General features: G+C 43.4%; 1 protein-coding gene across 2 annotated transcripts in view; it reads left to right on the top strand.

The window, feature by feature from the left end:
* Positions 1–2,245: 2,245 nt before the first annotated feature.
* Positions 2,246–13,697, top strand: part of LOC117250999 (E3 ubiquitin-protein ligase SH3RF3-like) — a 150,123-nt gene continuing 138,671 nt past the window's right edge. The window contains exon 1 of one of the 2 annotated variants that reach the window (XM_078174416.1): positions 2,246–2,919. In XM_078174416.1, coding sequence (XP_078030542.1) covers positions 2,506–2,919 — 414 coding nt within the window. In that variant the 5' untranslated portion in view covers positions 2,246–2,505. The remainder of the gene's footprint in view (positions 2,920–13,697) is intronic. The other variant, XM_033616950.2, reaches the window with a different exon arrangement.

Raw genomic sequence — 13,697 nt, forward strand, 5'->3', positions numbered from 1 at the left:
CCAATAATCATTTTTGTTCGCCTCTCCCTGTAGTTCCCCTCTAATTCTGAATCATTGGCTGTGGAGAATTGTATTAAGCAGATGAAACATGCTGGGCATGAGACATGAGTGGGTATGATAAAGAGAGGGAGAGACACCATGAATTCGGGCTTGTTGCCGGCACTTATGGGCCGCTGCGCTACTGAGGCATTCAAAATCAGGGCTCCACAACAACAACAACAACACACACACACGTTTTTGGTGGCTGAATCGCTGTAGCATTGCGATGCTCTGCAGCCATGGGGATACAATCAGACCTATAAGAAATGGCAGGTCTCTGCAGATGAAATGCGTAGGGAGCTTCATCTCAAAGCTGAGCTGAAAAAGTCTTCGAGTTATTACTGCTCCAGAAGACTTGACCTTCACTCGAGTTTAGTGTTGTTTTTTTCTTACAGTTATGAGCAGAAGCTCCTTCTACATCTTGTTTTCTTTGGATTTTCAGGCCTCCTTTGACCTGTCATTTTGCATTTCTAGCCAAGAGAAATGATTCAGTCTGTGCTGCTTTGATTTGTGGAGCTGTATACCACATCAGATCATGAACAAGTACTGCAAGAGTAGATTAGTTAGCTCTTCAGTCTCAATTCAGTTTAATCACTTGGCCAGATTTCATTATGTTACACATATTCCAACTGTCTATCTGAGTCATTATTCAGTCTCTACAAGTATACATTCAGAATGTGTATGTGTGTGTTGTAGCACAACATTCTCATTATAGAATAAAATAAAACATTTGCAATATTATCACTTAGGTTCTTGTGAAATGAACTGCAGCACAGCACACAACATTTTCAGGGTCTGACTGATCAATGTAAATGCTGTGGGCTGCACACACACACACACACACACACACACACACACACACACCCTCCCTCCTCCTCATCGTCCACCCTCTGCTTTTCGTCGTGGGTGGTAAATAGTGGGCCCACCCCTCACCCAGGAAGGCGTCGCTGTGTCACACACACACACACACACACACACACACACACACACACACACACGGCTCAATCACTCCCTACCCCTCGAGGGCTGAATGTGAGAGCAGAGCAGGTCTGAACAGGTGGACAGGCAAAGCAAGCCTGCAGTCACGGCTGAGAAACAACACACACACACACACACACACACACACACACACACACACTTATCAGTGTGTCCATCACAGCACATGACAGTATTTACACTGCGGTTTTTACCTTTATCCTGGAACATTTAACAACCCCACTGTTTAATAGAAAATATTCCTGCCTGTCATCTATAAATACATTATCTATGGCTGCTAATAATGTATGTGTGAACACGATGTGCACGGTTTCTGCAACCCCCCACTGAAAGCAATTGCTGATATTATCTCTATCACACATTACACTGTGCCTGATGATACTCTGCTATGGTATATTATGTTTAATATGGTTTTACTTGACTGCAATGATCCTGTTTAATCCCTTCAAAACATTTTTTTGTACAAAAAAGTGTCCATTTGCATCACAAATAATTCAGGAATACCATTCATGTAGTCTTTTTTTAATTTTATTTTATTGCAATTTAAAATGTAAGACAACTTTTTGTATGTTTAGATTGTTTAAAGCCGGAAAAACAAACAGATAATGTCCACCAGGCGTCGCCAGAATCCATTTCCCTCCCCAAAAAGCCCTGTTTTTCAGATGGATGTAGTTACTGAGGCAATAAAATGGGATGTCTACGCCTGTCAGCTGGGTATCACACAGTGAGACACCACATACATTCATACCAAGACAGTTTAAGCTTAATGGCCTGCACATCAAGCAAAATCAAGCAAAACAATGTCAAATAAATTTTGAAGCTATGTCTAAAAGTATATTAAAGCAGAAATGTTAATTGTTAAAACTTGGGTTACACTCTCAAAAACGGTGTCTTCCTATCACTGGTGGAAACACTGTGCGCCATGGCTGAGGATTTATTAAGTTTATGAGTGTGGCTTGTCTTTGTGAGCAGGTAAGATGATAGAAAACCTTTAAACAATCATGTGTGTGTTTTTCTAAATCAGTCTGTGTGAAGGTGTGAGGAGAGAAAAACCTGGCTGGTAACAACAGAGCGGCTGTGGACCTGTCTGTCTGTCTGTCTCTCCTTCTCCCAGCCCGTGGTGCGTGAGCGCGCCGCAATTCTGATCGGCGCGCGGATGATGATGATGATGAGAGCGTGACCTCACCGCTTTCTGCACAGCTGCTGGAGAGAGGGGGGAGACACACGGAGAGAGAAAGCGAGAAACAGAAACACGTTGAGGGAGACAGAGCGAGAGAGAGGTACGGGAACACAGCGGAGAACATTCACAACACAGGGGGAACTGCTCGGCGCGCGCTGGGGGACTCTGTCGCGGGGCGTCCGTTTGGCTGCTTTCCGCCGGTCCTCCTCCCAGAATGTTCTGTGCCCCCGGTTCATTTCTACGGTACACGAACCAGTCGCCGCGGCGTCCCCACGGACACTGAAGCCCAGATGCTCACCCTCTCCGCCGACATGGACGAGTCTTCGTCTCTGCTGGATCTGCTGGAGTGCTCGGTGTGCCTGGAGCGCCTGGACACCACGGCCAAGGTGCTGCCGTGCCAGCACACCTTCTGCCGCCGCTGCCTGGAAAACATTGTCAGCTCCCGGAACGAGCTCCGCTGCCCGGAGTGCCGCATCCTGGTGGACTGCGGGGTGGACGACCTGCCGGCTAACATCCTTCTGGTTCGCCTCCTGGACGGTATTAAGCAGCGGCCCCAGCGAGGGAGCGGAGGAGGAGTAGGAGCAGGCGGCAGGCAGTCCCTGGCCGGGGGCTCGCTGCAGGGGTACGCAGCCGGGATATCCGCTTCTCCCCCGGGCAGTGCGATCAGAGAGCTGCCAGTAGCCGTCAGGAGCTCCCCTGTTAAGGTTGGTTACTTTCCCACTATCCATATGTGCCAGTGTCTGTCTCTGAGGAGCACAAACACCCTAACAATGTGTTCATGTTTTATGAATCCTTGTTTTATTTACAAAAACACACACTTCCTAAAACAGGACTTACATTTTATGAATTGTCAGGATCCCCTTTGCAATTACACCAAACATAATAACTTTAAGATTGGATCCCACTGTAAGGCTGCTGCCTGGCAGGATTTGGTGGAAGAAGATTTTGAGGACAATTGTTCAGGCACATTTCCAACTGTTTATCTGTGATGTTTGCTGGAAATTGGGGACAGTGTGTTCAGCATGCTGCCTGCACAGATATCCAGCTGCTTTATGGTTATATAGATGCAAATCTGTAGACTCTGCTCTGAATATTCACACAGTGAGACTGATTGTTTGATAACTGGGATGAGGAGCAAACTTGTGAGTGACCAAGTTATGGGACATGGAAACAGAAAGAGAAAGAAAAGCTTCTCCCTGCTGCTGTAGCTGACGGCAGAGATGTCTATTGACAGATGTATATTGTTGTCTATTGATTGTTTTGCTGAGTTATCACCAGTTGTGCCTATGATATTCCCTGATGTGACACCACTTTGGTATCATAATGAGGGTGTCTTTCCTGTGCTGCTACTGAGGTATAATTAAACTGAACCGAGCAAGCGGGAGAGGAAGAGAGACAGACTGCGAGAGGGTCACCTGTCTGTGATACTGTTGTTGTCATAGTCCTGGTGAAGCCCAGTTGCCCACAGGCTGCAGCAGTGCGAGGTTTCATAACCCAGGCTCACTGGGAGAGGAGTGGAGAGCCCTGTTTACTTGCCATGCAGTGCATCCTATGCATTGTATCGTGGCTGTGATGTGAGACGCGTTGAAGAATGGGGCTGTAATGTGGCAATTAGACAGAAAATGTGATAGCATCAGCACTGTGCTGCAAGATGTGTTGGTTGTCATTTGCCTCCAGTTGGAATCTAAGATCTTACGCACAAATCTTGAAACATGTCAGGCTGTTGTAGAGAGATAGAAAGACCTTTCTTAAATTGCAGTTTCATCTCCTAGAAGTTTGGCATTCTGATGTAACTAGGGCTGCAATTAACTTTTATTTTTTATTCAGATGCAGATTTATCAGATACATTTTCAAATGTATTTTTCAGTGCATTCATAATTTTTTAATCTATGTAATTTCAAACTAAGTCTTGCATAATTCACACAAAGTAGACAGGTGCATAGGCAGATGGTCCGTGAACATGGAGGGATATTCAAGAAATGTCAGAGATTAAAATTTTATCTGATAGCAGCACCAAAGATATCCTCTAACGTCTGAGGAGGTATCAGTATAGATAATAAAGAAACACTGCATTCATATGAGGAAGACACAATAGTCACGACCTCACCGCACTCCTCGCTTTTCTTCTGAGAAAGACATGAAATCCAGACTTCATGCTGTAACTTGTCACAGCGGATATACTGTATTTGTCTAAGGTGAGCTTGTGTTGTGTGCTTACACATAAACTCAATGGGATTTCTCAGAGTTGGAGCACACGAGGGTGGTCGTGGGCTTGTGTGTTCATGTTTGCCCTCTGCAGCTTTTTCCTCCGAGTTTAGTCCCTAACAAGAGGGATGCGCAGAACAATCAGGCCGACAAAGGCGTCGCCATCAGCTTTCACACACACCCCCTGCTCAGTGCAAGACTTATCAGGCGAGCTAGCCATTGATTGAAGCACTGGAGCGCTTTGGTGTGATGAAGTGCAGCAGCAGTAAGCAGTCAGTCATTCATGGCGATGAACAGGAATCCAAACCTTCAGTGACATTTCCACTAACACTTAACACTCCATTTCAATTCACTCAATAAACTTTAGCGGTCCCTACAGGGCAATTTTGATGCCTGGTACATGAAGGAAAATGGTGCTCAGACAAAAACATACTGTAGGACAGGATCCTTTTATTTTTATTTTTAGAGAAATGCGTATCATAACTTCTTATAGAGCATGGTACAAAATAAGCAAATGCTGGAAAAATATGCAAGTGGCTGATAACACAATGGTAATCTATTGAGTGGCTGGTAAAATTTGAACATAGTAACTTGCAGACTTGCATTTATATAGCGCCTTTTCAATCTACTAACCATGCAAAGCCCTTTACACTACATGCTACATTCACCCTTTCACACACATTTTTACACTTATGGTAGAAATTGCCATGCAACATGGAGCGAGTTGGGGTTCAGTATGTTGTCCAAACTGAAGGAACCGCCTATCTTCCGAATCTTTGACGATCTGCTCTACCTACCTGGCCAGCCATTTGACTCAGTGGACAAAAAAGTTAATTTTGCACCCTGCTGTAGTGCCTAAAGCTGCTTTAACACTACCGCTCACTAACCACCCTGACAACCCCCAGTCTGCAAGAGTGATCCCTCAAAAAGCTAAGCATTTTCGAAAGTGGTTCCTATCACTATTATCCATGGTAAAGATGCACCAATCCAGCTTTTTCAGTTTCGATACCGATACCGATCCCGATCCCGATGCAGTGGCTTTGAGTATCACCCGATACCCGATACCGATACTATACCATGGTTACTATACTATACTATATACTATACTATGGTTGACCTAAGAAGCTATATACCTTTACATGAACAGAAAAGACTAGAGGCATCAGGCATTGATGACTACACAGTTCTTCCCTAAGATAAAATGAAACAAGATGAAACAGATTAATGCAATGATGAACTATTTATTTTTAACAAAAATAAACAATTGTGCAACAGCAGTTGAAATAGTGTGAAATACCCCCACACAGCAGATTCTCTCCTTCGCTCCATGACGTATGGACGCGTCGCAATAGATTTAAAGGGAAAGCATCACCTCAGGTATAGCTTGCATTTTCCGATACCTGATCCATCTATTTTGATGATATCGGGGCCGATATTCGATCAAGAAATCGGATCGGTGCATCCCTAGTCCATGGCTGCAATGACAGGCAGGTGCTTTGGTGAACACTGGCAGAAGTGCAAGCTAGCTTGTAGCCTCATACCAGGCGGTTGAGCTTTGGTGAAAACGTTACTCCAGGCCCATTTTTTTCTTCTGGTTGTCTAGAAGTTTCTAAAGCTGTAACTCACCATCTTGTCTTCTTTCTGCTTCTGCTATACCCACTATGCAATTGGCAGAAGTCGGGTGGCAACCGCCAAAAGTTCAGTGCAGCAGAGCAAACTCTGCTTGCACCTGGTTGGCAACCGCTTCATACCCCTACTGCTGTGTTGGAAACCACTTTCCCTCTGCTGCCTTCCCCTCATTTTAATGGCTGGAGGGGGCAAGGTACCGTGGAGCTGTGTGAAAGCAGCTTAAGGGATGTCTTAGTTTGACCAAAAGTTTAAAATTCAAAGGGAATTACTTTACAGTGTCATAATGCCACAGAGAAAAGCAGCCAGTCCTCACTGGAACCAGAATTTTTTTGATACTTAAATTATTTTTTATGATATAATGAAAAAATTGAGAAATTGTGTGACACAACAGTAGTGAGGGAATGTTAACTTTACAAAGAGGGAATACACACATGCACAGTAACACACATACACACAAAAATATACACAGTTCACAAGCACATCTTAGTGGCCAGTCTGTGTTTGTTTTCAGACCCAGTGGGGAGAGCACTTCGCTGTGGACAGAGGCTTTATTGCCAGTGAACACACACACACACACACACACACACACACACACACCTCTAACCCATTACCCTCTGCAATCCCCCGCAGTCACTTTGCCCCAAGTCTCCTCGAGGCTCCCTCGGGACCAAGGCTTGGTGATGAAAGTGTGAATTAATCTCCTCTAACAGTGGAGTGTGTGTGCGTGTGTGTGCATTTGGAAGTGCATCCCCCTGCACACAAAGAGCAGGGGTCTTGCAAAGGGAGTTAAATCTGACTTTGAGTGACACACTAATGCAGTACCACCACACACACACACGGTTATTGAAGAAGTCACACAGGTCAAACAGAGCACTCTGCATCTGGCATTAAAGGTTTTAGATGAGAATGAATGTGTTGCTATGGAAATGGAAGAAGAGGCAGACATGCTGAGTCAGCTTTTTCCCTTGGTGTTTGCATTCTTTGAGCCTCTGTTGAAGACTTTCTGCTTGGACCAATATGAGTTAATCAAAGCCGATAATTCATTTTTTGCCAAGCACTCTGTGAAGGCAACTTCTTCAAAACAGACAATTTGCCGGTCAACTAAAATCCCTGAATTTTAACACAAACAAGTAGCTCACCGGATTATTCCTGCATACCTATTTGGTGTTATTGTCTGTGCTAAATCAGGCACTGGGTCAAGCATTGAAGTGCTTAGTCGGTTGTATCATATGGCAGATTTTTTACCCCAAAGAAGAAATGTTGAGCTTGTTAGCAGCTGATGACTCTGGCAACCCCTTAACTAGTCCCTCAGCTGCAGTCTTGTACATCAGCTGTTGCAGAGATGACTCGCCACTTGTTCCCCCGTTCGCAGACAGCAGTGTTAAGACACATACAGTATGCAAACAGAAGAGGTGTTTTAACAATGTAACAGTGTCATGTAAACTGAATAATGGGACTGGAATACATTTGTCTGATTTTGTTTTCGTGTATTAGGACAAGATGCTCATCAGGAACCCGTTCAGTTTATCAGTCAACCAAATTATACTGCTTCAACTCATGATAAGGACATTTTGGTATTATAATAATAGCATCAATTTTGATTGCAGTGCTGCTGATAAATTCTGATTTCTATCCAGTACTCATTCTGATTCATGGGAGGAAAGAAAATAGGGCAAAATACAGAAACTTCCAATCTACAGAAGCTTTATTTAAGTGCTAGTCCTTTGTCAAGATACAGAAGAGTAACTCTGATTTCCCTGACATTACATTGGTAAATGAGGTGATTAGTATCCAGGTTTTTCCAAGGTTCTAGCAACTGATACTGTACACCTCCTTTAGCTGTGGTGACTTTCCTTACTGTCCCCAAGGTGGTTTGATGAAGGATGTTTTCAGTCCTATTGGTCTGTTTGTTTGTTGGTGCTCTGGATATCCCAAAAATCCATCATCAGGTTTCAGTTGAATTTGGTGGAATGGTAGGCCATGTCTATGGGCAAAGTTATTAAAGTTATTAGTTGTTAAAGTGTTGCACAGCATTGTAAGATAAGGCATTGAAGACTCATTCTCATTAAGCACTGCACCAACATGTTTGATAGAAATCTGTTTCATCCATGCTGTTACTGTCTATCATTTTGTGTATTCTGCTGCATCTATTGATTCAATCAGTGGGTTAAAAAATAATCACTGACTGAACAAAATCTGTTGGACTATGCAGCTCTGGTGGAGGTATGTAAGTGCTTTTTAGTGTGCCTGTGAGACAAACACTTGAGCGTTCTTCCTGTTTTTAATTGCAACACTTTCTTTGTGCCATATGTCATCCTGCACATTTCTTGCCAAATCATGGCCTTGCACAAACAGAGCAATACCTTTGTAGTCAACAGTTTGCATCTTTATGGTCTCATTTTTCCATAGCACAGTATGTTCCTTTTGCATCGATTTGCTTTGATTTAATCAGCTCTCAGAAAAATGCCAAGTTTGAAACCAGGCAAATATTCAAGACTGCACATAACTGAGGCATAAATATGTTATTAAATCCATACCCATCAGCGACTCTGACTCTTACTGATTCATGAATTATTACAGGCTTTTGCTGGTTGGCCTTGGCAGGTATAGGAGTGTATTGTTGTTGGAAAGTGAAGTGCCTATGGATTATATGGTCTGTCTTTTAAACCTTAGTGACTTACCTAGGTTCCTGCTTGGTATTCATAAAGCTGTTCTATTCATCTATTCATCCATCTGTCAAGGATACATTTTACAAGTGCCTGGGAAAGAAGTCATTTTGCTCTTTACTAAAAGTATAAACATTGTGTATTTTGATCATTTTAATGATCAACAGGAAGAAGAATCCAACAAATTCCCCAGATACACACCACAATCATGTGACTCAAGACCTCTGACATTTCAAATGTCACATCAGAATCCATTCTTGTTGGACTCCCATTGAAGCACTAATCAATAATCAAAGAGAACTTCAATATGTCCATTATATTAGCAGCATGCTGCAGTTTGTCTTTGACACTCCACCTGTCCAGTGCCCATCAAAGCAGTGTGTCATAAAGATCCCAGCCAGTGATCTTCTCCCTTACCTGTATTTACCTGGGCTTGCTGTAGTGACACCCAAGATTGCCAAGGCAATGTGCAGCAGCAACGACAGCACTTGCTTTTATCTCTGGAGTGAGTCGTTGCTTAGCCCTGTCATTCACATGTGTGCGTGTTTGTGTGTGTGTGTGTGTGTGTGTATAAGGATTAGGTGGGGTTTCCAAAAAGGAAATAGTCTCTTACCAATCCCTGTAATGATCCTTTGAACCCGTGTCTTTTGGCCTAACCTTAAGCCTAAAACTAAGCCTTTTAAGAACAGCGGCTCTTTAAAGTACTGTTGACCAAAATGTTCTCGTTTTCCAGAAGTCCTACAGTGCAATTCGGTCCTCACAAATATAGAAATACAAAAGCACACACACTCTCTCTCTGCTGCTGTAGCTCCATTCATAGTTAATCTTGATATCTCCCAAACCTTTACAATAACACAGTGCGAGAAAGCCTCATTTTTCTGTGTTCCCTCTCAAACACAAACACACACACACTCACACTCACACACAGACATGCATGCACATTCATTCACATTCATTAGTGTTATAAACCACCGATCTGTGGCGGTAAACAACAAGCTCTCAGTCATTACCTCCACATTACCCCCTCACTTCATAAATACTGAACGAAGGCCTGACGCTGTACATGCGCACACACACATGCACACACAATTATAGAATATCTCTCTGGACACAATTCTCTCCCCTTGCATGTGTGTGTGTGTGTGTGTGTGTGTGTGTGTGTGTGTGCAAGAAAGATCTCTCTCTGCCTTCTCAACCTTCTTCAACCCAGATTGTTAAATGAACACACACAAGCACAAACATCTTTTTCCTCATTCGCTCTTTACTCATTCTTTCTCATCTTCGTCTCACTTTCTCTCTGATGTTCATGTGAAGAGAACTTAATTAATTTCAGAGTTACCACATAATGAAGCTTCACTACACACACACACACACACGCACGTGCTGCCATTTAAGGAGTAGTTATAACTGTGCTCTGCGCCTCCTGGGATCTCTTGGGAATTATGCTGTGTGTGCTCTGTGTGTGTGTGTGTGTGTGTGTGTATGCAAATATAGCATGCATTCATCTATTTCCATGCTTGTATTTTCGTTTACCAGTTACATATTTCTCCAGTAGACACAAGACACAGTTGGATTTTAAATGGTTTGCAATGAAGCTGCCCACAGACAGCATTCAACATTTTGTAGTTTAAACTGTTTTCCTGCCAGAATTTACTGTGTTAATGTTTCCTCCAGAATTTTACTCTTATCTGCCCGGAAAAGCCTCTGAAAATGCATTTATTTTTACCCTCCATTGAAGTCCAGGGTGGTGCTAAAAATAAATGGCAATAATGAATATTTTCAATAGATTTATTGGCAGCTATCATATTTTATGTAGTAAACAGAGGGTGACAGGAACAGCCAAGCTAAATATTATTACCAATAAAAGGTCATTGGATTTCTTTTACTCATTTAAATACCTGGTAATACCAGCTTGTGGTAAAACGGGATCTGTGTTGTGCAAGTCGTAGACTATAGAGCTGGGTAACAGTACAAGATACCTTGTATCGACCGAAATAACTCGGTACTAGGTTGTATCAAAACATCTACAGTCAAACATTACCTGCATTTGACCCTTTTTGCGCCAGGGTCTAATCCCGGACTGTCCCGTCTACCCGCCAGATCAGCAGACTTTCTGTTACAGCCATCTTCAGAGCCGCAATTCTCCCGGCGAACGGTCACTTTAACGTCTGCCCAGTAAGCATGAGCTGCAAAGCTGCAGCTAACATCCAACACCGTGCCATTAAATGGTCCCAGCAAACTCCCACCAACATGAAATGGCTCTGTCATTAAATCCATTGACGAAAAGCTGTGTGTCATGTGATGCTAACAGTTAGCCTTATTGCAGTGTGTCCACAGCCGGATAAGAGGATAAAGAGAGGTGTTGTGTTGGGTGCTGTAATCCTCGGGCGCCGTTAAATGACAGTTGTAATGCTCTCTCAAGTAGTTAGTAGTCAGATGGTATCGGTATCCCTTTAAAGGTTCTTGTATTGGTGCTGGTGTCATAATTTTTTAAACAATACCCAGCTCTAGGGGACTAAGTAAGATATTGACCAGGAAACATCAAATTACTTGCTTGCTAACCACGCTGCTTTTTCTCACAAGACCAATCCTGTCCACTTATGTCAAAATCATGCCATGATCTGACCAGCCAGCATGTCCCCCGCATGTATTTTTTTTTACGTAACAGCATTGCTCTGACTACTTGTGTCCATGTTGCCCTGAATCCGGGTGATGTCATCTTGCATCAGTCTCATCCTTGGCCCCTCCAACACCCTGCTCAGACAGATATGGAGATGGAAGGAGGTGGGTCAGATGATGGATTGATGGATGGAGGCAGGATGGCGGTCGAGGGCAGCTTATAGCTCGGCTGATGGTGTAATGAGATAGTGTGTGTGTTGTTTAGTTTGGGGGGTTGATGTGTAATGGGTGTTAAAGCCTAAACAAGCTTTGGAGCTTGACTGCCATTCCCACGGGTGTATGGGTGGAATCCCATCAATCCCATCCCCCAGTTGCACAAATACACACATAGGCACACACACACACACACACACACACACACATTAGGTTAAGGGTTAACCCCCTCACTCCTGGTCCTATTGTTACTATGGAGATGAGGGTGAGATGTCACTGGTCACTGGTCAAGCCAACACATTTCAGACAGAGGAAGGGTGGCATATTTTGTGGCTGAAATTAAAACATGGCCCCATGAACGTGCAATAACAACATGTCGATATGTCGTCACACTTTAGACATTTAGATACACACTGAAATTTGAATTTATTCTAGATATCATTAGAGGTTGTTTGACTTGTAAACTTATTCAATTAAAATGATAGTTACCAAAAGGAAGAAATCTAAGTTTTATTATTTTTCTGCAATAATAGCAGCCCCTACATTATTGATCTCCATGTGCAATGAATTTTTGGTACTGACGAACGTTAATACCGCTAATATGATCAGTCACTAAAAGATAGACCAAATGTCAAATGTCTTCACTTACTCCTACTGTACAAAAATGAAGCCAAAATATCCTAGATACAACTGCTGCCATCTTGCTGTGGTGACGTCATTTGGAGGCAGTTTCCGCACAGCACCTATCTATAGGGTAGCAGGTTCCTGTCCATCCAGTGGTGCCACTGATCGCAAGAAATTTGGCCAGTAGTTTCAAATTCCGCAGTTTACTACACTTTAGCGGCATTTCTGAAATTGCTCCATATTATTCATTTTACGGCTAATTCCTTATCAAATTCTGCGTAAGTCCCTACATACAGCAGCGTAACAAGAACTACCAACATTTCAGAGAAACCATCTTTGGGAAAAATGTCATTGACGTGTACTTAGATGTTTCAGTTTGGCCCATGTCCCATCCGCTATCATGGAGGGGGTCTATGACCTATACTGCAGCCAACCACTAGGGGGCATTTGAAATGTTTTGGCTTCACTTTTGGAGAGCTGTCATGTTGTCCATCTTTATTATACAGTCTATGGCGTTCACTCTCATGCTCCAGTTGATGGTGCATCTACTTACATCTAATATCAAATGTCAGTCAAACACTGCCGAAGGAACTGCCCACCCAGTGTATATGCCCTTACACAAAAAGAGAGCAGAACTCAAATTCCCACTTGACTCTTGAGTGAGACGAATTCTGCACTGCCGAAGGCGACTGCATGAGTAGTATTAGCTTCACGTTGTAGGTCACCATGTTACCAACTAAAATGTATGTTTTCTAGTAAACAGTTTCTTAGACAACAGAGGAGGCAATGATGCATGCCATGTTATGTAAAGCAACAACTTCATAATTAGTGCACCATCTAGAATCCTGTCCGACGTGGGTGGGCGTTCATGTGCCACTTCCTGGTGAGAAAGTCACAGCTTCTGCACTGGCATCACATTACATGTTTTCTGGCTAATGAAACCAGCACCATTCAGACTGAAGCAGAGTTACCCCCTGCTGCCATCTGGGACTGCCAATGTGTAAAATTACCCCAGGCAGCTTTAAACAGTCTCTTACAATGCAGAGAAAGTGTTACAATTCATAGTTTGGGACTCCAGGTAGTTTTACTTTGGTGCTGAGAGTCTGCTGACTCCTCCAGCAGCATGCGACGTAATGTGTGTGTCTGTTGTAATAACAGATGAGGTTCCACTGGTGATGTGCTTGAAGAAGTGGAACGGTTCTCTTGGGGGAAGAGATTCGTGGAAACACACTGTGGTTTCTCCAGGTGTCAGGCGGTGCAGGTGTGTGTATATATGTGTGTGTGTGTATGCCTGTGTGTTAATACGCTACAGTTCCTTCCTGTCTTGTTGCAGAAATGCCTCTTCAATCCTCCACCTCCACTCCTCCTCCTCATCTTTCTCTGTAATGGAGAGATGTTGAAATGCACCCACCACCCACTTTAGACTTGGCAGGAAACAGAGTCTTGGCTAGAGTAGAGAAGAGAGATCAGTGTACATACACACACTCACAGACACATACGCAGATACACACACACATCTGAAGAGA

The sequence above is a fragment of the Epinephelus lanceolatus genome, chromosome 14, assembly GCF_041903045.1.
Source record: "Epinephelus lanceolatus isolate andai-2023 chromosome 14, ASM4190304v1, whole genome shotgun sequence".
Taxonomy (NCBI): Eukaryota; Metazoa; Chordata; class Actinopteri; order Perciformes; family Serranidae; genus Epinephelus; species Epinephelus lanceolatus.